Source organism: Podarcis tiliguerta (assembly GCF_965153285.1).
Source record: "Podarcis tiliguerta genome assembly, chromosome: 16".
NCBI classification, from domain to species: domain Eukaryota; kingdom Metazoa; phylum Chordata; class Lepidosauria; order Squamata; family Lacertidae; genus Podarcis; species Podarcis tiliguerta.
The window spans coordinates 3241893-3266350 of record NC_139549.1 but is presented as its reverse complement, the minus strand read 5'-3'; the positions used below and the strand labels follow the sequence as shown (position 1 = coordinate 3266350).

At 48.6% G+C, this 24458-nt stretch overlaps 1 protein-coding gene and 2 long non-coding RNA genes across 5 annotated transcripts in view; 1 reads left to right on the top strand and 2 right to left on the bottom strand.

The window, feature by feature from the left end:
• The first annotated feature begins 5808 nt into the window (after positions 1-5808).
• Positions 5809-24458, top strand: part of CGN (cingulin) — a 71906-nt gene continuing 53256 nt past the window's right edge. The window contains exon 1 of one of the 3 annotated variants that reach the window (XM_083416429.1): positions 5809-5907. Coding sequence is in view for 1 of the 3 variants with exons in the window: in XM_083416428.1 (XP_083272554.1) it covers positions 21460-21696 (237 nt within the window). In the remaining 2 variants the exon portion in view is untranslated. Of the gene's footprint in view, positions 5908-21444; positions 21697-23137; positions 23775-24458 lie in introns of those variants that run through there. The other 2 variants (XM_083416428.1, XM_083416430.1) reach the window with 2 other exon arrangements.
• LOC310666303 lies at positions 12304-13942 on the bottom strand. Its single transcript, XR_014505870.1, has 2 exons — positions 13685-13942; positions 12304-12603 (listed from the first exon to the last, which is right to left on the bottom strand). It is a non-coding gene; the product is annotated as an uncharacterized lncRNA (long non-coding RNA).
• The window catches only part of LOC310666273, a 113483-nt gene continuing 110026 nt past the window's right edge, over positions 21002-24458 (bottom strand). Inside the window, exon 3 of the long non-coding RNA XR_014505834.1 lies at positions 21002-21168. This is a non-coding gene — a long non-coding RNA (uncharacterized lncRNA). The remainder of the gene's footprint in view (positions 21169-24458) is intronic.

Sequence of the window (24458 nt, the reverse complement as noted above, 5' to 3'; positions counted from 1 at the left end):
CCTCAATCTTTCTCAACATCAGGGTCTTTTCCAGGGAGTCTTCTCTTCTCACGAGGTGGCCAAAGTCTTGGAGCCTCAGCTTCAGGATCTGTCCTTCCCGTGAGCACTCAGGGCTGATTTCCTTCAGAATGGAGAGGTTGGATCTTCTTGCAGTCCATGGGACTCTCCATGGGACTCGCTGAACTACTGGATTGTAAAAGCTGCGCAGTCCACACTCTTGAGGGAGTTTTGGACTTTGGTTTCACTAGGGTGGAAGAATCATGTTGGTATTTCCTTCTGATCTGATCTGATCTACAGAGCTCTTGAGACACCTGATTAGGAAACGGACCTGCTATTTGCTTTGGTTTGTGTACAAGCAAACAGAAGGCCTGAGGACTCCCCCCCCCCCCATCAGACATTGACTTTTAAGCTCCTGGATTTTCTTCTGACTCTTGCCAGTCGGCTCCACAGAGGGAGCAGTCCACACCGCCCAAGGTTTAAGTGTTCCCAGCAGACTGCTTAAGATGGTGTTGCCGCTGCTAAGATTTCTTAAAGGTAAAGGTACCCCTGCCCATACGGGCCAGTCTTGCCAGACTCTAGGGTTGTGCGCTCATCTCACTCTATAGGCCGGGAGCCAGCGCTGTCTGCAGACACTTCCGGGTCACGTGGCCAGCGTGACAAGCTGCATCTGGCGAGCCAGCGCAGCACACGGAACGCCGTTTACCTTCCCGCTGGTAAGCGGTCCCTATTTATCTACTTGCACCCGGGGGTGCTTTCGAACTGCTAGGTTGGCAGGCGCTGGGACCGAACGATGGGAGCGCACCCTGCCGCGGGGATTCGAACCGCCGACCATGCGATCGGCAAGTCCTAGGCGCTGAGGTTTTACCCACAGCGCCACCCGCGTCCAAGATTTCGTAGTATAACCTTTTTTTGGTGCTGCCTTACTTTTAAAACCATGCAGGACCAATGACAGCAGAGCATATGAATGCAACCGGTGCAGCCACTGTGGGGATGATGGAAGAACCACATTCCCTACTTCCATCTGTTGTGGGAGCCGGGTTCAAACTTCCCGACTGCTGCTCCGGAGAGACAGAACAGGCTCCCCTACCGCAGCGGCAGACAATAAACACTTGTTCTTAATTTGTTCTCTCCGGCGACGGGTCTGGCAAATTAGTTAGGGCCAAAGGAGAGGGATGCGTCGTTCTGCAGCGAGCCGTCCGGCTCCTGGGGCGTTGTGTGTATGCAAGGCCCAGGGCAGAAAAGCAGAGCAGGCTTCTCCACCACCGTGAAAACACAGGCTGGTCCAGAGCGAGGCATACCTGTTCTTTGCCCACCTCTGCCCTGTCGATCCGGCTGTTCTTTTCCGCCATTCTCCGCTGCTGCCTGGTGCGGAGGAAGGGGCCCTTCGGGGGAACGCTTGGCAGTGGCGGCAGGTGATAAAATGGTCAGCGCAAGGGAAGGAGACAGACCCGACAGGAGCCCAAGGTGAGAGGTGGCGTGCCGTCTTTGCATTGCCGCCTGGAAGGGGAATCGGTGAGCTCTGCATCCAGGTGTCAGGAGCGGTAATGCTCAAACCAGACTGTGCAAAGCTTCTCCGGGGCTGTGCCAGCATCACCAACGGTGTAGAAACTGAAGGGAATGTGACGGGTCCAAATCGAGTGATCCAAATGTTCCCTGCTGTTGAGCATTATCTTCTTATTTTCCCCCTCTATGTTGACAGGCAAGTGACCATGGTGACCGGCATTTGTTCTGTTGGCTGCAAAGGGTTGCATGGTGATTCTTGCCCAACTTACCTGCGGCAGACTAGTTTCTGGACTGAGCTGGAAGCACAACTTCGCTTTTACACACACTTTCCACATATTTTAGAGCTAGTAAGAGTAGGAACTTCCCACGGTTATTGAGAGCATCTCCTGTATTTGTGGGTGTGATGATGATGATGAGATCATCATCAACAACAACAACAACAATAACATGTGTGCATAGCCCACCCATCTGGCCAGATTTTCCCAGATTTTCTGGGCGGCTTCCAACAAAAGATTAAAAATACATTAAAACATCATACATTAATATTATTAATAATAATAATAATAATAATTTATTATTTGTATCCTGCCCATCTGGCTAGGTTTCCCCAGCTACTCTGGGCGGCTTCCAACAAAAGATTAAAAATACATTGAAACATCAGACATTAAGAATAATATTAATAATAATAATAATTTATTATTTGTATCCTGCCCATCTGGCTAGGTTTCCCCAGCTACTCTGGGCGGCTTCCAACAAAAGATTAAAAATACATTAAAACACCAGACATTAAAAACGCCCCTAAGCAGGGCTGCCTTCAGATGTCTCCTAAAGGTCAGGTAGTTGTTTATTTCCTCGACATCTGGTGGGAGGGCGTTCCGCAGGGCAGGCGCCACCACCGAGAAGGCCCCCCGCCTGGTTCCCTGTAATTTCACTTCTCACAGAGAGGGAACCGCCAGAAGGCCCTCGGAGCTGGACCTCCTTATTTGAAGGAAGCAGAGCAGGAGCTCAGAACAGGGACTCTCACAGAGATGTGCAACAGGAGTTTTCTCCTCTGACGGTGGCTGAAGGTGCCTTGCCCCTCAATCGGGAATAATGGACTGCTCCAATTCCACCTGACACATAACAGTGCAAGATTAGGTGTCGCTGGTTTGGTAGGCGGGGAGGCTGGAGCAGAGAGTGAGAGGCAGTGGATCCCTTCATTCATAGTGCTGCTGTTACTCCAGGTAGCACACAGTAGAGGGCTTTATAGGAATAGGAGACACAAAGGAAGTTAAATCTCTTGACTAGACCAGTTTAGGTCTGTGTCATACTTCGGGAGCATGAAAGCTTTGGAGCTACACAGAACCCTTTTGCAAGGCAGCGCGGAGCAGCCTGCAGCAATCTGAAATGGACATGCAGCCAGTTGCTGCTTTGAATTTGCCTAGAAAAACAATAATAAAAGGTTAGCAGCAAATAATGAAACGATGATAGACTGCTGAGCCTGTGGCATAGCAAACAGAGTCTTGAACCTGGGTTGCAAAGACCTGCGTTCAAATCCTAATCCTGTTATTAAACAAATGAGAAAAGCCCTGGACAAATCGCTGTCTCTTAGCTTAGCCACCCTTGCAGGGCTGTTTTGAAGCCAAACTAGACTGGCACCATATGTTTGCTGCCCTAAGCTGTTTATTACGGACTGTGAGCAGTGAATAATAAACATTGCAATTATATATATATCTTTTAAAAACCCCGAAATTAATGACTGGTTGAGCCAGAAAGTGTCAAGAAGAATCTTAAATCTGGTTGCAGTTTAGACAGGAGAATTTCCCGGGCGGCCGTAGCTGCAGACGTCTCTTTAAACTTCGGCTTTCCTCATCAAGGATCTAATCTGATCTCCCCGGCGCCCTCAGATGTGGCTCACGGCAATGTTTCCTTAACTTCTGGGCTCACTACCCAAAATCAAATCGACATGCTATCCGAAAGGGGTCAGCCACGGCCATGTCTGAAGCGCTGTTTGTTTCTTTGCAAGAGGGTTGCGGAGTTCATACATCGATCCTGAGCGGAAAAGGCTTCGTCTTCAATGGCCTCATCCCTCTTGGGGAAGAGTATCCTTCGCCGGTGCCAGCTGTCCTGAAATACTCTTTGCCCGGACATAAGAAGTTCGGCTTGAGAACTTTTCCTGGAGTTGCCCATGCAGCCATTTTTAAACAGGGGGTCGGGAACTGGCGGCCCCCAAGTCAAACCCGGCTTAATTAAGACAAAATGCCATTCTGGCCTCGTGGAGAGCCACCAAGAGTCAAGGAAAGGGGGATATGAGGGAACTGAGTGGGGTTCTTCTTCACCCACCAACCCTTCAGTTTTTGACAGGCTGGTCATCTAGCAAGAGTCGCTGCTGACCACATGTCAATCTCCCAGCTGTGGGGATTCGGCATGGCTTCAGTTTTGACCCAGGCAGCGGCCCAGCCAGTTTGTGAGGCCAAGATCCAGCCTTGGAATATGCAAAACAAAAATAAGAGTTCCATCGAGCATGTCCAGAGTGCTTTCACCTCCCTCACCCACTGTAGCTTTGACAGTGTGTTGTTGCAAAATGACAAAAGGTTCCTGTGTCACCCTGAAGACCTTCATTAAGCCTCACAATTTCGACTTTTGGAAAATAAAAAATGGCCTGTGTTTTTTAAATGGATTATATATATATACACAGGCCATTTTTTATTTTTAAAAAGTCCTACCCTCCAGAGCAGGCGAAAAGAAGCTTGCTCCATCTTCCATGCAGTAGCCCTTGAGATATTTGAATATGACTATCCTATCTCCTCTCAGTCTCCTCTTTTCCAGGCTTAAACATGCCCAGCTCCTTCAACCATTCCTCATCAGGTTTGGCTTCCAGACCCTTGATCATCTTGGTTGCCCTCTCTGCACACCTTCCAGCTTGTCAACATCCTTCTTAAATTGTGGTGCCCAGAACTGGACACAGGATTCCAGGTGTGCTCTGACCTCTGGGAATTGTACCTCCAGGTGTGCTCTGATCTCTCAGAGTTGTAGTTCTGGGAAGGGGGAACAGAGATCTCCTATGAACTCTCAGCACCCTTGTTGTTTAGTCGTTGAGTCGTGTCCACCTCTTCGTGACCCCCTGGACCAGAGCACACCAGGCACTCCTGTCTTCCACTGCCTCCCCCAGTTTGGTCAAACTCATGCTGGTTGCTTCGAGAACACTGTCCCACCATCTCGGCCTCTGTCGTCCCCTTCTCCTTGTGCCCTCCATCTTTCCCAACATCAGGGTCTTTTCCAGGGAGTCTTCTCTTCTCATGAGGTGGCCAAATTGCTGGAGCCTCAGCTTCAGGATCTGTCCTTCCAGTGAGCACTCAGGGCTGATTTCCTTCAGAATGGAGAGGTCTGATCTTCTTGCAGTCCATGGGACTCTCAAGAGTCTCCTCCAGCACCAGAATTCAAAAGCATCCATTCTTCGGCAATCAGCCTTCTTTATGGTCCAGCTCTCACTTCCATACATCACTACTGGGAAAACCAGAGCTTTAACTATACAGACCTTTGTTGGCAAAGGTGATGTCTCTGCTTTTTAAGATGCATATATACATATATGTGCATATATACATATATATATATGCTTTCGTAGCATATATATATATGTATATATATATATGTACATATATACATACACACAAATATATATACATATATGAATACATACATACATACATATATATATACACATATGTATGTATTCATATATGTGTGTGTGTATAATATAAAATAAAGCTATATATATATATATATATATATACACACACACATATATATATACATATATGAATATATACATACATACATATATATGCACATATGTATGTATTCATATATATACTGTATGTGTGTGTGTGTATAATATAAACACAACACAGCTATCTTTATTTCCAGTTTCTAAAAAGATGCTTTCTAGACTTAGCCAAAACAAAGGCTCTTTGAAAACAACACATTTCAAAAAATAAAACGCCCTTTCTTCTGAAAGGCCAAGGCCTGGCCTGGTTGCTAAGGCCCAGGCAGCCTCACTGCCCGGTTGCTAAGGGCTCCTTCCAGCCCCGCCCCCTCGCCCGAAACTCGGCCGCCATTTTTTATTCTCCCCGCTCCATTCCCGCCTGGTGACGTCAGACGCTTATGCCACGCCCACCGAGCTCGCGGAAGGGGAGAAAGAAGAGCGGGGGGGGCGAAGTGGAGGAGGAGGGGGCGTGGTCGCCCGGGGAGGGAGGGGGGCGAGCGAAGGGGCCGGGCCTCCCAGCGCGGCGGAGCCAATGGGGAGCGGCGTGGGCGTGGCCCCGGCGCCTGGCTCAGGTAACAGGTTGCGCCCGCCCGGGCAGAGGCGCAGAAGGTGTGAGAGGCGAGCGGGGCAGGTGGGGCGGCCGAGGAGGAACCAGGAGGGTGAGTAGGGGGGGCGAACCCCCCTTTTTGCTTGCGAATAACGCGCTCTCCTTCCCTTCCCACCCTCCTTTTGAAAGCAGCGGTCCCAGCCGTGCGCCCCATCCCATTTCCTTTTATGGGCATCGCCCCCCACCTTAGTTTCTACCCTTCCCCTGTTCACTGTCCCCAAGCGGGGACGGCCGCTCTTTTCCCTCTTTTATTTGTGGGAGGGGGTGGTTAGGGTGCTGGACCCCCGCATTCTCATTTTCCCCCCATCTCAGCCCTCCACCTTAGCTACTATATCTCCTTTCCGTCCCGGGGGAGTTTGTGGATTATTATTATTATTAATCATTAATTAATTGTTAATTGTTATAAGCCCTCCGGCTTCCAGCTGCTATTGGTGTCCCCCCTCCCCGCCGCCTTTTAAAGAATTACTATGTTTCCTTGGAAAGAAATCCACGCTCTCTCTCTCTCTCTCCTGGCCCAGCTGCGCTCTGTTTGGGGTTTGTACTCCTCTTCAACTTTTTCAGAGCCAAGACCCCCTTTTAAAACCCAAACGTGCATTGGATTGATCCGGGAATCGGTAGTGGCTCCAAACCTGCTGGTTGAAGACCAGTGCTCTCGGGGACCATGCCTGCCCACCCTCTCCAGTCTTCAGGGGACACTGTCTGTCTGCCTGTCCCCAACTTAAGTACCTACCTAACACTGATTTTATCACTGGGATTTCTGGGTTGCATCCAGATAAGTTCCAATTTGACCCATTAGAATTCATGGACTTGCGTTAGTCACAGGGGTGGACTTTGGTAATCTGGTGCCTGAAGCAAGGACAAATTTGATGCCCGCCTCTAAATATTTATTATTTTCACAATAATTCCTTTTTTTATGTATTATTGTTTTGCGCCCCCTCAGCTCAGCACCCTGAGGTTGCCCCAAATCTGGCACTGTTAGTTAATTTCTAGAGTGGAACTAACATTGAATACAATCCTCTTGGTGCTGTTTCTGGTTTTATACTCCCACCATCTAGGGGTGTGGTACACCATTTGTGATAAATACTTCCTGTGTGTACACACACACACACACACACACAGTGAGTTTATGGTTACTGTTCCTGCCCCAGTGAATGCCCCCACAAGCTGTCACAGCCTGACACTTTCTCTCTCACACACATACACACACAAAACACAATTGTAATCCTGATGTTCTGCCCTGTGCACACTGAATTCCCCCTACAGCTACACCCCACACCTGGAATTTTGCTTCCCCTCGTCTCAAATCCCCCCTTCCCTTCCAAGATTGCTGTCCCGGGGTGGGGCTGTGCTGCCTCTATCTTCCATTCTGGCTATATTTTCCCATAGTGGAACACCTTTAAAAAACGCCAACTGAGATAACTCTGGGGAGGAATTCTTTGCTGGCATGCTGCTTTCTGAACGGTGTGGACTGGCCTCTTTGTGGGGCTGGCTAGCAAGAGCCGGCAGAAATTCCAGGAGCCTAAATGTTGATGCCTGGTTCTGGTGCCTGGGAACTTTGAAATCTTTGCTCGGTTTCCTTCCACGTAAAGTGGGAATAGGGATTGGAAGTGTTCTTTTACATTCTTTGGGATTTGCACTGTGTTATTCCATCACATCTTGCGTCAACGTAGGTCTGTTTGCCTGATGGGTTAGTGCGGGATAGCAGGAAAGAAGGTGGTGTTTTCTGCTGTCGTAACTATAAACGGACCCAGAAGGGCTAGAGAAGGTTTTAAGTTAGATGCACCTTCAGAATACCATGGGAAGAACCCACTAGTGGCTTTTCTCTGGTGTAAATCAGGATTGCACTGGGAGCCACAAACCTCATGCGTGGAAGCCGCTCTGAGGCTGCCCTCTTGACCAAGGTTGGTGCACACAAGATGTCAGCCAAAAGCCGTATCTTAGCCCGTCATTCCTTTTGAAATACTGTATTCTGCTGCAGCTTTGATCCAAATTGAGGAAAAAGAATAACCTAGCTGTTTTTTTAAAGCTGGTAGTGTATATTCAGCCAAAAAGGGACTTTGATCCTGGAAGGGGGGTCTGTTTGTGTTAGCTAAGGCTTCAAACTTTGAGCAGTTTTGGGGATGGTTTATTTTGATGCGACGTGTATGGCATTGGTGACTGATGGCTCCAAAAACCACCAACTCAGGATAAAATCCTCCTTTTATTAGCTCTCTGGTCATTGCACTGTTTTACTGCAAGGGATGCTTTTGATTGTGAAGGCAGGCCTGTCTCTCTCTTTTTCTTGCTCCAAGCTTGCTCTTCAATAAATAACCTCCTGTTAATGTTCCCATGTGTGTAAACTAAAGGGTTGCCTTTTTAGAGTCACACTGGTGTTGGTAATTGCTATAAGGTAGGAGGCACAAAATGAGTACTGTAAAACTAGATCAGGCTTCCTCTCAACCTTGGCCTACAACTCCCATGATCCCTAGCTAGCAGGACCAGTGGTCAGGGATGATAGGAATTGTAGTCTCAAAACATCTGGAGGGCCGAGTTTGAGGAAGCCTGAACTAGATGAGTGAGATGTGTGCAAGCCTATGGGCATCACAGAACTCTTTGGGTGGAAGGGAAGAGTAACAGACTGATGCATTTATGCGCATAAACCACAGTAGCCCAGAGGCCTGAAGCAAAATGAATTAATCCAGCACCCCACTTTCCACAGTGACTAGAAAGAGGGCCACAAAATCCCCCCCCCCAATTGCCTGACGTGCAGCATCTAGTTTTCAGAGGTAGTGTGTCTTGGAAGATGGCGGTGCCATTCCCAAGCGTTATATGGCTACTGAGAACGGGAGAGTTTTGCTAGATTAGATCCGGCTGTCCAAGTTATGGCAATCAGAGGTATACTGTGTCCAAACATGGAGGCTCTATTTAGACTTATCTTCCATTAATTTGCCTCTCTCTTGGGAGGGTTCCTGCCTAGATTTGTAATAACCCCTGATTGCAAGCTCCAAATCCCTCTTCTGTTATTATGATGATTATTATTAATTTGTCGCAGCATTTATATCCTGCTTTTTCTCCAGGGATCTAAAGATGATGAACATAGTTCTGCCCTCCACCTCCATTTTATCCTTACAATAGCCCTGTGAGGTAGGTTAGACTGAAATGCAGAGACTTGGGCCAAGGCCCCCCAGCGAGCTTTATAGCTGAATAAGGGGATTCGAACCCTGGTTTCCCAGGTCCTAGTCCAACACTCCTAATCACCGTACCTGGGAGACCAGGGTTCAAATCGCCCACGCACAGTCTCTTAGCTTAACCTGTTGGGTCTGCGCAGACCTACCTAGAAGGGTTGCTGAGAGGATTAAACCAGGACATCCTTGGAGGAAAGGCTCAGGATACATAAAATGAATAAAACAACTTTCTTCGCATCCAAGAAGCAGCAAAGGGTTCTTTAAAAACAACACAACCCCACAGTTAAAGGCAAAGCTGGTGTTGCTCCTTTGCCCCGGGAGGAAGGGATTAAAAGAGGCCTTTGACTAGGTGACCTTTTGGAATGCGAAGGAATCCTATTATAAATCGCTTTGAGGTGGGGGTGGAGGAAGGAAATGACCCCAGCTATATCAGCAGTGCTAAGATATTCTCTCTCTCTCAAAGGATAGGGAACCTGATGGCCTCAAGGTATTGCTGAACTATCATTCCTGGCTGTTTGGCTGTGCTGGAGATTTGGAATCCCAACAACATTATATATTGTTATTACATTCATATGTACACCACATTTTCTCAAGGTGCTCCTCCCCATTTCATCCTCAACGACAACCCTGTGAGGTGGGTTAGGCTAAGAGATTCGTGCCTGGCCCAAGGGCACCCAGTGGCTGCGTGGAGATTCAAACCCTTGTCCCCCAGGTCACGGTCCAACACTCTGGCCATCTGTACCACTGGCTCTGGTACAAATGGCAGGCCTCAGGTTGCCTGACATATAGAGCAAAACTTTGCATTGCTGATAGATGGGAGTCATTTTATCTCTCTACTCCCCCCCCCCCCCCGCTTTTTCTAACTGGAAACAACCCCCCTCACCACGAAGCCCCTCTGTTGCTAAATCCTGTTGTGGTCATCTCCCCCCCCTCCCACCTTGTCCCACTCCCAAATTTGCAAAAAATTAACTGGCTTTTGATTTGGAACAGTTTAGGAAAGTTACAGTGAAATAAGATTTCAGCCTTAAACTGCTATCCTAGGCACACATACAGTCAACATTATTGGGGCTTACTTCTGCGTAAGGATGCATAGGGTCAAGCTCTCTCTCTCACTCACGCACACATGCGCGCGCGCACACACACACAGAAAGTGAACTACACACTTGCATTGAAATTGACAATTGCTTTCCCGTAACACTGCCCCTTCTTACGATTAAAATTTAGAACGACCTTCTTGGTGCGATACATCTTTGCATTGAAAAACGCAGCTGCTTTTGTGAAATCTATCCGGCGGAACCTTGGTTTCTGAACTTAATCCATTCAGGGAGTCTGTTCGATTCCTGAAACGGTTCGGGAACCAAAGCGCAGCTTCTGGTGCTTTTTTTCTGGGGGGGTTCTCAAAAGTACAGAGTACTGGCAATTTTTCTTTCTAGTCAAAAAGCACTGCATAAGACCTCCTGAATTCAGCCAGGCTTCCTTCCACGTAAGTAGGGTTAGGATTGCAGCCTTCGTTCCAAAGCGACTGCAAAATTTGTCTTTTCTCCGATTTTCGTATGTGCTTGTAGGAATTTCGACCACCATCCTCTCTCTCTCAGTTTGAGGTTTCCGCTTACACCTTCAGGGTGTATGTCCTCCTCTCTCCCTTCCATCACCTGATTGAAACTAGAGTAAAGGCTGAAATTCTAGTTTTCCCCATGAATGGAGAACGATATCCCAGTGTCTGGGGCTGCTGCCTTTAAGTTGCTGGGAGCTGCGGTTCCTCGCATCCATCTGGGAGACCTCATTGCTTAATTGGCTATTTCTGCAAAGAATTTGCCCATTGTCAATTCCTGTTTGGATAAAGTAAGCGGGGGCGGGGGGTGGACTTAGATCTAGCTAAACCGCTGACCTTTTTCCTTTTCCTTTTTTGAATAAAATAAATAAATCCACAAGGGCCAGCCCCCTGGAGTTTTCGGCTTCAGCAGGAGCCGCTGTCAAAGGTCAACGGCCGAGAGGGCAAACGAAGGGCGATCGATATCAATTCTTGCCCTGCTGAAAGGAAGGGTTTCTAAAAATATATAAAAACGAACCAACGTGGCTCGCGAGTTCAAGTTTCTAGGCCTTGTGGCGTTAAAGAAACAGCCCCCTCCGGACCCAGAATCCTAAAATCCTGATGGAATCTTTTATATTAATGTCCTGGCACATCACTGGTTTGCTAGATGAGATGGGATGGGGCTGTTTTGTGGGGAATGCAAGTCTGTAGTGTCTTTATACCCCCACATTAGGCATCCTGTATGAGTCATACAATCGGCACACACTCCTTTTAACAAGAGTGTCTGGGGAAACCCAGCCAGATGAGCGGGCTATAAATAATAAATTATTATAATAATAATATTACAGTGGACGCTGGGGTTGTGAACGTGATCCGTGCGGGATGCACATTCGCAACCCACAGCGGCGTGTCTGCGCACGTGCGAGTTGCGATACGATGCTTCTGTGCATGTGCAAAGCATGATTTAGCGCTTCTGCACATGCGCGACCACCGAAACCCGGAAGTAACCCGTTCCAGTACTTCCGGGTTTCGGCGGTCCGTAACCCAAAAAAAGCAACCTGAAGCGTCTGTAACCCGAGGTATGACTGTATTATTAAATAACTTAAATGGAAGCTTGGTATGTTGTGCCTCATGCCTATGGTGTACGTATAATAATAATAAATAATAATAATTTATTATTTATACCCCGCCCATCTGGCTGGGTTTCCCCAGCCACTCTGGGCGGCTTCTAACAGAATATTAAAATCCAATTGTCTATTAAACATTAAAAGCTTCCCTAAACAGGGCTGCCTTCAGATGTCTTCTAAAAGTCTGGTAGTTATTGTTCTCTTTGATACCTGGTAGGAGGACGTTCCACAGGGCGGGTGCCACCACCGAGAAGGCCCTCTGCCTGGTTCCCTGTAACTTCGCTTCTTGCAATGAGGGAACCACCAGAAGGCTCTTGGCGCTGGACCTCAGTGTCCGGGCAAACATAGATTGGCAGATAGTCCAATCCCTGGCATACCCACGAAGGGCTGGAAAAGATTTCCTGCCTGAAACCCTGGAGAGCTGCTGCCAGTCCGTGTAGGCAATATTGACCTAGATGGACCTGTTTTCTGACTCCGTAGAAGGCAGCTGCTACCTGCATCCCTGTATGTAGCATCTATGATTTTTTTCCTGTACGCATCGTAGAGAATATGTCTGATCATTATGTGAGATTACATCCCTCCTGGGGCGTCTCCGAAATCGCTTGCTAAAGACAAGACCCCCTGCATGTATCTATCTTGGTGAGTTTATTTTGTTAATCTCTTCGGTGTCCGGCTTGAGCGCTGGCATGAGCTGAATCCTGCACCTCCCTTCTGTAATGCGATGCCTTTAAAATTTTAATGTTCCAACTCTCAAGTGGCAGTTTCCACGGCAGGCGATGATAACCTGAGCCCTTTGCGAGTTGTCGAAAATCTGAATAATTCCACTGTTCGCCTGCAAACTTGAGTGACGGGTCTGGTACTTCTGGTTAAGGGCGGTGTCCGAATGTCATACTTTCAGGGTGTCGCCAGCCGAAAAGTTTAGCCACCTGTCAAGAAACGGAGAGGTGATCGAATTGAGGTCACCTGCTGGTCTTTGCGTTGACCTTGTCACAGATGCGTCATTTGAGAAACCTTGTCCCTGTCGCAAAAGTCCACCTCCGCAAACACCCCTGGTTTAAAATATACCCATTTCACAGATCGGAAGGCAGTGGCACCCAGGGACTGGCATATCTCTGTCTCTGATAATAAAAATGCTGTCCTTATTTCACCTCTGGGGAAGGTGTTGGGGATTACTGCCCTAAAAATAAAATAAAATGTAAAGTTCGCTCACGGTTGCTAGATTTTCCTGCTACTTTCCTTGATATAAAACCTCTTGCGTGGGGTTTGGCTGCATCATCGTGTAAGTGTGTGTACACCTGAGGGAAATATTCAGAACACACCTCCCTTTCCAGATAGCACATTTCGTCAGTTCTGCCATAATCACAGCCAGATTTGTAATGTTCTTTACCCCATGACAATGCAATCTTATCTACTCGGAAGCAACCCGACTGAGTTCAATGGGACTTGCTCCCAGGTAAGCCTAGGATCGCAACCTCAGGATTGGCTGCCAAGTTCTTGAGATCCTGGTGGAAAAAAAATCCCTTTTATACTGGCTTCACAGTCCAGTGTTTTGGCAAAGAAGCTGACTTTATTTTCTTCCCAAACTAATTCCCCCCCTTTCCCTTATCCTACTCCAACCTGTTAGGCTGGTTTTTTGCTCCTGTCCCCCACCAGGTTCAGGTTTCTGTTGGAAGAAAGTATTTAAAAAAGTCCTCTGTATGTGGTTAAAAAAACACAACTTGGCTGCTGTTCGTGTCTCCAGGTTGGAACAGTGTGTGACCACAAAATGGTGGGTGGTTTTTTTTTAAAGAATTGTTGGTGGTTACATTATATTATCCTTTTTTTATTTTAATATTTGCATATCCTCACCTGTTGCAAGGAGCCCTGAGTCTTTTTTTTTTTTTAACAGAAAGAGGCTTTAAATAAATTTAATAATACTGAAACTTCACAACAGAATTTCCCACTCTTCCATTTCCGCCCAGAAACCTCACCCAGCCGCAAATTTGAAATTAAATAGCTTCAGCCTACCTCGCAAGGTTGTTGTGATGAGAAAGCTACTCCCTCCACCAACCTGAATGGCTTTTGAAGAGGTGCAGGCGCTGGTTTTTGGCCATGTTGACAGCTGGTCCCAGACCAGGAAGCTGGGGTTTTGAATGACCTCTTCCCCGGGGGTTAAAGCTCACCTTCTTTTCCCCATTCAAAGCCTCACCTTTGCAAGACGCTCTTAATTGTCGGCTGGGATATTTTGGAGCTGGCGGGGAAGGAGTGATTTTTTAAATGCTTTGATAGTGCTTCAGGGGCATCCGAAAAAAGCAGGAAGCAATTTCTATGCATTGTTTGTTTCTCTTTGGGGAGCGTGGCTTATGATTAACGACGCTCAGGGTTTTGTTCTTTTTTTGCTTTCCTTGCCTGCGGAAGGATAAAACCTGAAATGCACGGCCAGCACATCCTCCTAAACCGCGGCAGGGAACTGTTTTCAGGCCAAAGGGCTGCATTTTGGGTGGCCATGTGCTCTTAACTCTTGGTTTGGGATTCCCCCAAAATGTCTGAGTTCAGTGAGCATCCAGGGCAGGTCTGCACCAGACATCAAAAGCACACCCAACACACATTTAAAGCCCGTGACTCCCTTCCCCAAAGAGTCGTGTGAAGAGGCAAAACCGAAATCAAATGACTTCAGCCAACATTGCAAGGTTGCTGTGGTGTTGTTGGAGAAGGAAGCTAGGAACTGTAGCACTGCGAGGGGGGAAACTACAGATCGCAGGATACGCTGGGGGAACCCAGTGCTTTACCTGAAGGAGCGTCTCCACGCCCATCGTTCTGCCCGGACACTGAGGTTCAGCTCCGAGGGCCTTCTGGCGGTTCCCTCCCTGCGAGAAGTGAGGTTACAGGGAACCAGGCAGAGGGCCTTTTCGGTGGTGGCGCCCGCCCTGTGGAACGCCCTCCCACCAGGTATCAAAGAGAACAATAACTACCAGACTTTTAGAAGACATCTGAAGGCAGCCCTGTTTAGGGAAGCTTTTTATTATTATTATTATTATTATTATTATTATTATTATTATTATTATTTAAAGTTCTGATGTGAACTTGTCCTTGTCCCCATCTTGGGCAAGCGCTAGGTCAGGGGTCAGGAACCTTTTTCAACCGTTGGCCGGTCCACTGTCACTCATACCTTGTGGGGGGCCGGACTTGAAAAAAATAAATTCCTAGGCCCCACAAATAACCCAGAGATGCATTTTAAATTAATGCCCACATTCTACTCATGTAAAAACACCAGGCAGGCCCCACAAATCATTTTAAACAAAAGCACACATTCCACTCATGTAAAAACGCTGATTCCTGGACTGTCCGCGGGCCGGATTGAGAAGGCGATTGAGCCGCCCCCGGGCCTTAGGTTGCCTACCCCTGCGCTAGGCGGTCTCCTAGTTCAAGGGACAGGTTCCAGCCAGGTAAAATCACCTGAGGAACCTGCGGAGGAGCATGGCCTGAGGAGGGCAGTTGTGTTGTTGCCTGAGTCGAGTTAGGTCTGAGTTGCCTTGCTCCTTCCTAAACTCTTCTGCCGGGAAATGGCCTTGTGGAAGGGAGTTCCGCAGTTTAACTATGTGCTCTGTGCCAAAGTACTTTCCCCTCTCTGCCCTGAATCTTCCCACAGTCTTCACATCCTGTGCCTGGAGAAAGCGAGAGCGGCTGCAGGCCCTTCTCCTCCCCATGTGCCAAGGCCGTCCCTGCCGTCCCGATCGCTGCTATTTACCCGGGACGGCGAGTCCTTGCGCAACAGGTGAAGGGCTGCTCTCACGCCTCTGGAATTCCATTCCTCCTGCTGCACCTGCAAGGACGGATCGATGATGCAAGCCTGAGGTGTGGCGGTTTCAGGTTGCTCCCTGAACTCTCTAAGCACCTGCCAGCCTAAAAACCAGCAAACGAAAAACACATGCACTGCAAAAGCCCTTCTGAATAACAGAGCAGTGGCGTAGCGTGGGTTGTCAGCACCCGGGGCAAGGCAAGTAATTTGCGCCCCCTAACCTGTGGATTTGCGCCCCCTAACCCTAACCCCCAGGTGTTGCGCTCGGTGCGGCTGGCCCCCCCTGCACCCCCCACGCTACGCCACTGTAACAGAGTTTTGGGAAGGCTGGAACGGCTGTTGCCGGTTGTGTGGCAGGGAGTTCCACAGGACAGAGCCTGTGGAGAGAGCTGGTGTGCGGTAGTCGTTAAGAGTGCTGGACTTGGACCTGGGAGGAGGCCAAGGTTCGAATCCCGCTTGGCAACATCACTTTGGGCCGCTGCTTATATCTCAGCCTAACTTGCCTTGTGAAGATTATTGTGAAGATTAAAGGGAGGAGGGTGTGCTGCCTTGAACTGCTTTCGAGGTGGGGTGGGGAAACAGGCAGGGGTTTTTAATTTTATTTTTGAATTTGCATTTTATTTATTTGTTAACATCCTTATATTACATCGGTAAACGTTGTCATATTCCATTACAGGACTTGCTATAATATAATTTCCAACATGTATACAAAAATTATATACACATTTTATATACCTAGAAAGAAAATGAAACGAAAAAAAGAGCAAAGAGAAAAAACAAAAACAATTTCCCCCCCAATCATATACATAGCAACACACTAGACTTCCTGTCTTTCCCGTTGTATATTCCTTTTTTTACAAATGAATGTACTCTTATGATTGTATATTTCTTTACATTTTATCTAATACATTCCTGTATCAATATGTGCTCTTAGTCGGGAACAGGCAGGATATAAATGCAGTAATAAAAATAAAAATAAAGGCTCAGTCCCTAGTAAAGGTTGCTCAAATCTTAGGGGCCTGTGGGCGACAGTATTAAGTGCTCCATCAGATAATAATATATAATAATAATAATAATAATAATAATAATAATAATAATAATAATTTATGATTTATACCCCGCCCATCTGGCTGAGTCTCCCCTCTGTTAGAGGATCTCTAACAGTAACAGTCATCCTTGTCATAATTGTGTTGTGTTTGGTGTGTGTGTCCCGTGGGCCCAGCGGCTTTTTAGTAATGATGGTTCAGTGGAGCTTCCATGTTCAATAGCAGCATACCCCAGAACACCAGGTGGCAGGGAGCCAGAGGAGGGCTGTACGTTGCCTTCCTGCCCTGCTCATGGTTTCCTGAATGGCCTCTGTGGGGAGCTGGACTAGACAGACTTTTTTTTGTAGAATCATAGACTTGTGGAGCTGGAAGGGACCCCAGGGTCATCTAGTCCAACCCCAGAAATCTCAACTAAAGCAGCCATGACAGATGGCCATCCAACCTCTGCTTAAAAACCTCCAAGGAAGGAGCGTCCACAAGCTTCCGAGAGTGTTCGTTCTGCTGTCTCAACAGCTCAAGTTCTTGGTTTTAAGTCAAAATCTCATTTCTTGCCATTTAGAACCGTTAGTTCCCATCGTGCCAACTCGGAAAACAAGCTTGCTCCATCTACAGATGTTCAAGGATGACTGCTCCCTCTTTTAATTCGTGGGCTGAATTCAGGCCTCTCGTCTTAAATCTTTATGACTGATTTTCCTTTTTAAAAAAGAAATATGTAATATTTTATTAAGCTTTGTTGTTGTTTAGTTGTGTCCGACTCTTCGTGACCCCATGGACCAGAGCACGCCAGGCACTCCTCTCTTCCACTGCCTCCCGCAGTTTGGTCAAACTCATGCTGGTAGCTTCGAGAACACTATCCCACCATCTCACCCTCTGTTGTCCCCTTCTCCTTGCGCCCTCCATCTTTCCCAACATCAGGGTCTTTTCCAGGGAGTCTTCTCTTCTCATGAGGTGGCCAAAGTCTTGGAGCCTCAGCTTCAGGATCTGTCCTTCCAGTGAGCACTCAGGGCTGTTTTCCTTCAGAATGAAGAGGTTGGATCTTCTTGCAGTCCATGGGACTCTCAAGAGTCTCCTCCAGCACCAGAATTCAAAAGCATCCATTCTTCGGCGATCAGCCTTCTTGATGGTCCAGCTCTCACTTCCATACATCACTTTTGGGAAATTACTAAGCTTAAGAATAGACAATACAGTTCATTACATACAATACAGTCATACCTCTTGTTACGTTTGCTTCAGGTTAAATCTTTTCAGGCTGCGTCCCACGGCAACCCAGAAGTCCCGGAAAGGGTTACTTCCGGGTTTTGCTGCTCGCGAATGCGCAGATGCTCAAAATGACGTCACACGCATGCGCAGAAGCAGCGAATCGTGACCCGCTCACGCACAGACACGGATTGTGTTCTGCTCATGTTGCGAACAGGACTCCAGAACAGATCCCGTTCACAACCAGAGGTACCACTGTACATACAATACATACTTTACCTATATACATACCCAACGTGAATACACCCAAGCGTTTGACTTCCAACTATTCTCATTGTGCTATTTTACATTTTGGTGGTCTATACACATTTTTATTATTTAGGTTTCCACTTTTTTTTCCTCTACGAATTTTACCAGATATTCCTCTATTTTCTAGATTCATTCTATATCTGTCGGGAGATTTGTAGTTTTTAAGATATTCATTGAAAACCACTGATTTTCCAATATGCTTCTACAGCGCAGTCCCGCTAAGGCTTCAGGCTGGCATTGGGAAGAGGAAATTTTTAAACCTTTCCCACTCAACATCCCACCCCCCCAGCAAATTTTCTCCTTCCCACCCGAGAAAAACGGAATGTGCTTTTTTCCCATCTATTGCATCGCATCGGAGAACCGTACTCCGCGTATCGTGAACTCTGGTGGAGAGGTTATGCTCCTCTGCGCAAATCTTGTTGCGCTAATGATCTAGAGAGGATTGAAATAATGAGCTGTAGATTATGGGATTGGTCAGGCATCTGTATATATTATTCCCCAGGAGGGGGCTGGTTTCCTAGGCTCTGAGCTCCGGGGAATTTCTGGTGGCAGCCGATGTGCTGTGATTCCCCCCCCCCCACAGGCGCATATCTGCCACGGCATGTGCAAAGATTTCATTAGGCTTCGCCTGTCTTTGCAGAAAATCCCTGGCATTTGCAAGGGGCTGGACTAGATGACATTTTGAGGTCCCTTTGGACACCAGAATTCTATGGTTGTTCGATTCAGGGAGGCGGACATCCAGAGAAGTTTTGATCTGCTTTATTATTTTTCGCATTGCTGGGAAACGGATAGAAAACGGTGACACGGTTGTGTGATTGACGCCGTTGTATGTCCACTGTATTCGGTTTGGGCTTAACACTAGGTTGAAATACAGTGGTACCTCGGGTTACATACGCTTCAGGTTACAGACTCCGCTAACCCAGAAATAGTGCTTCAGGTTAAGAACTTTGCTTCAGGATGAGAACAGAAATCGTCCTCCGGCGGCAGCAGGAGGCCCCATTAGCTAAAGTGGTGCTTCAGGTTAAGAACAGTTTCAGGTTAAGTACAGACCTCCGGAACGAATTAAGTACTTAACCCGAGGTACCACTGTATGTATTGCATTGGAGACCTTAATATGTTTGCTATTCTGTGCTTTGATTGTGCGGGGGGGGGGTGTATTTCAATGGAAATTGTAGTTTGTGAACCTGTAAATTAAAATCACTGATATTTTTAAAGTTTGCAGTACTTCTGCAATACAGTGACTAAATTCCCAACAAAAAATACTTTACAAAAAACTGAGAACATCACACGTCATTATACTTGGCTGAGCCAACACCTATTTTTTCATAAATGTGGTTGGTTGTTTTGCTCGTACAGGAGTCTCCTGAGATAAGTTAGACCATTTTCGCTGTGTTCCAGATTAAGTGCACTCATAAGTAATCAGAGGTGATTTTTGCAACTTATTATTTTTGCTGCAGTAATCAAATTGGTTTCCACCTCTTGATCTCTCTCTGTTTAAATATCCAAGCAGGCATATCTTAGGCTCCGTTGGCAAATGGGCTCCTAATTTTGGAAATAGGAGTCGTCCCCCAAAAAAGTATGGAGCATCTCTAGCAATTATCCATCTTGGTTTTCAATTTGCTGTACAAAATCAACAACGAACCAAGCAGATAGAAAGCGAGATGAGGGGGGGTTGGCCCCAATCACTGGAGGATTTTCTTACGCTCTTCTTGAAAATCTGCATGCTTGGGATCACCGGGTGCCAATTAGGCGGGAGGAAATCCTGAAGATGTACTCCTGGCTTTGTGCAGATTTAGGAAAGGGCCATTGCCTAGTGGTTAGAGCACCTCCTTTGCGTGCGGAAGTTGCAGATTGCATCCCCAGTGGCATCTGCAGGAAGGGCTGGGAATGTCCCCTGGGGAGCTGCTGCCAGTCTGTGCAGACAATACTGAACTAGATGCAGTGATAGTCTGATAAGCCAGCTTTCTATGTTCTGGTTTAAGTCAGAACCATGAGGACTAGGATCTTGAGTCTGTTTAGTGGAAGGACAGCAGTTCAGCGGCAGATCTCCAGGTTCGATATCCAGGTGAGGCTGGCAAAAGCACCTGTCGAAGCCTAGAGGGCCGCTGCCAGTCAGGGCAAGCAGTGCTGAACTTGACAGAGCAACGGCCTGACTGCTTGAAAGGCCGCTTCCTGTGCTCCTGTTTAAACCAGCCATTTTTGTCCGTAACCACGACGACTGGAGTCTCGCTTTATTCCTGCCTGAGAAGGTCCGCAGCCTCGTGGTGGAACATCTGCTTTGTGTGCAGAAAGTCCCAGGTTCAGTCTATCACAAGTTAATAATTATAATAATAATAATAATAATTTATTATTTATACCCCGCCCATCTGGCTGAGTTTCCCCAGCCACTCTGGGCGGCTCCCAATCGAGTGTTAAAAACAATACAGCATTAAATATTTAAAACTTCCCTAAACAGGGCTGCCTTCAGATGTCTTTTAAAGATAGGATAGCTGCTTATTTCCTTCACATTTGAAGGGAGGGCGTTCCACAGGGCGGGTGCCACAACTGAGAAGGCCCTCTGCCTGGTTCCCTGTAACCTCATTTCTCGCAGGGAGGGAACCGCCAGAAGGCCCTCACCACTGGACCTCAGTGTCCTGGCTGAATGATGGGGGTGGAGACGCTGCTTCAGGTAGACTGGGCCGAGGCCGTTTAGGGCTTTCAAGGTCAGCACCAACACTTTGAATTGTGCTTGGAAACATACTGGGAGCCAATGTAGGTCTTTCAAGACCGGTGTTATATGGTCTTGGCCGCTGCTCCCAGTCACCAGTCTAGCTGCCACATTCTGGATTAGTTGTGGTTTCCAAGTCCCCTTCAAAGGTAGCCCCACGTAGAGCGCATTGCAGTAGTCCAAGTGGGAGATAACCAGAGTGTGCACTACTCCGGCGAGACAGTCCATGGGCAGGGAGGGTCTCATTCTGCGTACCAGATGGAGCTGATAAACATCTGCCCTGGACAGAGAATTGAGCTGCGCCTCCATGGACAGCTGCGAGTCCAGAATGACTCCCAGGCTGCGCACCTGGTCCTTCAGGGGCACAGTTACCCCATTCAGGACCAGGGAATCCCCCACACCCGCCCGCCCCCTGTCCCCCCAAAATAGTACTTCTGTCTTGTCAGGATTCAACCTCAATCTGTTAGCCGTTAAGCCTGGGAAATGCTCTTGCCTGGGCATAAAGCAGATCGCTAGTTTCCTAAAAAGCCAGTGGACTCTCATTAAAAGCAAGTAAATCATGCGCAGCTGAAGTCATGAGTCTGTAGCCGGGGAGGGTCAGAGAGGCCTCGCATTCCTGCGGCTCTCACTTTCCCAGCGATTCCGAAACCACGCTGGTCACTTGACCAGGTACATCGGCGGGTGGGAGGGCGGAGGTTCCTGGCAGCCCCCCTTCCCCTCTCCGTTTGTTGGGCCCAGGGAGTGAATGCCAGCCTCGGACGGGCACCTAACTCTCCTCCTCCTCCTCCCTCCGCTGATACAGAGCTGGCGCCTGCCCAGAGATTGTTGGACGGAAACTGGCAGCCGCGTTCTGCCTGGTTGCTTGCCGTGTTCCAAGCCCTGTTGGGGCCGAGTCCGTGGCCACGTCGGCCGCGTTTGCACGAAAGCAACGGCCTCCTCCGTGTCAGATCTCCCGCCGCCGCTGTTCCTTCTGATCGGAAAGGTGTGTGCTTGAGCCAAAGAGATGCGGGGTTTATTTTTATTATTTTGGCTCAGATCACGAGAGCTGATTTGGAAGTTTGCTCCCCTGCCCTGCCTCCTTAAATCGTGCTCACTGGTTTCCCTCTGGTTGGTTGGCTGCTGTGAGAGAAGGATATGGGACTAGATGGGCCTTTGGCCGGATCCAGCCACCTCTTCTCGTGTTCTTGCCATCCCAGCTGATGGGACCTGGAGCCCCGATGTCCACAGAGTTCCCACCCCCAAGTCTAAAATAAGAATTCAAGCTATTCCAGCGCACCGTGCTTCTTGCAGTAGCCAATCAGATGCCTCCCACACAACCTATAAGCAGAGCATGATGGGAATATCCCGCCGCTGCTCTTTCCTCCCAATATTTGGGGGTAGACTGCCTTTAGACCTGGAAGTTCCATTTCACCCTCACATTAATAGGCAGCGACAGATTCCGCCCCCCCCCCTTTGTGGTTTTGATTAATCCCTCTTTCCTTTTTTTGTTTTTTCAAATGTAAACCAGTGGACCTTGCCGCGGGGAGTTCCACAGATAGGATTCTTCTTTGTGTGTTATTTGTGTGCATCAGGGGACCTGTAATTCTAGTTGAAGAGACAAAAACTTTATTCGCCCTCTCCTGTTTTTCTTCTCCTCGGCATGCGTGATTTTTATAGACCCACATTCCCCCACCCCTTAATTTTCTTTCCATCCCTATCCCCTAAACCGAAATGCCTCCCGCATCCCGTTTTGAGGGACATGTTATATAATCTGTTTTAGTCCTTTAAAAGCGTATGAACCGCTTTGGCTGAAAGGCAGCGAATACTAAATAAATAAATAAATAAATAGGGTAGCTGGCTCGCTCTGTTGCATTCAGTTTAATTTATTTCATTTTTAAGCCCACCTTTTTCTCCAACGAGCTGAAGGTGGAACGCACGGTCCTGTCCTTCCCCTCCTCAATTGATCCCCACAACCACCCTGTGAGGTAGACCAGGCTGGCCGAGGCAGCGGCCGGCCTCCAAGGTCACCCCCCACCAGTGATCTTCATGCCAGAGTGAGGGTTTGAACCCTGGTCTGCCCCTGCCTGACACTCTTAACCACTATGCCGCCTCTGGTTTTAGCGCGCAAGCAGCATCCTTATCATGCCTGACAACCGTCACCTCTCTCTGCAGCAGAGGCTGATCCGCATGGGACAGCAAATCTTGTCTCTCAAAGACCTGAATCCCCAAATCTCATTTTCCACACCTCCTCCTCCTCTTTCCTCCCGCCACCCTCAAACCCCTCCTGCTCCTCCTCCTTTCCCGATCTGTGATCAAACCACATGCACACAAACACACACCTTCCAGCTGATGTTGCAAATTCCGCATCCAGCCACCAGCCAGCTCCATTCGCTTGCCTGCCTTCCACCACCCAGAACATCCCCCCTCTTGCCCAGGCTGTTTCCGATGCCCCTCGCCCCTGCCTGGAGAAGGAAGAAGACCCCTTTGTGCTTGTTTTCCTGGCTCTTTTGGGAAGCCTGCGTCCGGGAGCAGGCAGGACAGCGGAGGGGAGAAAGCAGGCGAGATAAGTACTTCGGCTGACCGTTGGCTCAAGGACATCGCTCTCCCCCAGCCGGCCAGCCAGCCGCTCTCCTCCCCACGGCTGGCCGGGAAGCTTGCCTGATCTGCGGAGCCTGCGGCAAGGAAGGAACTGGCTGGCAGGGGGGAAGCAGGGCTGTTTGGCTCTCCCTCTCCCTGCTCCCCGCCTGCCGTGGAACCGATGCCACGATGCAGCCCAGCCACGCCGCCACGTGCCCCCGCTAAACTGCCACCGCATTGCACTGCGCTCAAAATGTCAGGTCTCGCCGCCGCCACCCGGACACGAGCGGGTCTGCGGGCCGGCCAGGTTCCCACGGAGTTCGGCCACGGAGGACGCTGGCTGCCTCTTTAGCTGCGTCAAACTTTTTCTTATTTGTTTATTTCTCTTCTCTTCTGCACACACCTCTGTCCCTTTCTCGATGCCCTTCTAACCCCCTCCTCTTTTCGGATCGCTCCAGTCGCAGTGAGTATGCAGCAGTAATCTGGCGGGCTGCAGAAAGCAAGGTGGGTGGGTTGCAGAGCAGCACCCTTTTGTTTTTCCCCCTTCCCATTCGGCTCGGCAGCCTGGCAGCTGGTGATGGACACAACGTTGGCAGCCCTGCAGCGGGCGATGGACACAATGGTACCCCTTTCCGCCGCTCCCCCAGCTTCTCTGCTCGCGAGGTTCTGCCGGTCCGTTTCCCGCTGACGCTGCGTTATTGTCGTTTTGGTTTTTTTTAATTGATGCACTTGACGGTCCCCGATCGCGCGATGCTCTGATGGAGTTGAAAGGAGCCAGTTTCTGAGTGAGACTCTCGCAAAAACAATCGCCTGTATTGTTCCCGGCTTCCCTGATAAACCTCGCAAGCCCCCTCTCCCTTTCAGGCTCCAGCACCCTTTGAAATCCATTTCTGGTTTAAAGGTAGCTGCTTCGTTCGGCTGAGCAAAAAGGGAGCGTGCCAGCTGGTCAGGGAGCTAAGAGTGCGAGGCAGGAAGTTTCCTCCGGGAAACGGCGAGCGAGAGATTTCCTCAAGCTATGAGCTGTGTTGGGCAGTTTCTCCGTCTCTCAGAATGCTTAGAACGTAGAAAGACGCTGCAGGATCAGGCCAGTATCCTGCTTTCACAGGGTCAACCAGATCCCCAAAGGGAGGCCACAAAAACTGAGCATAAGAGCCCCCTCTCCCCTCCTGTGGTTTCAGAGGCATTGCT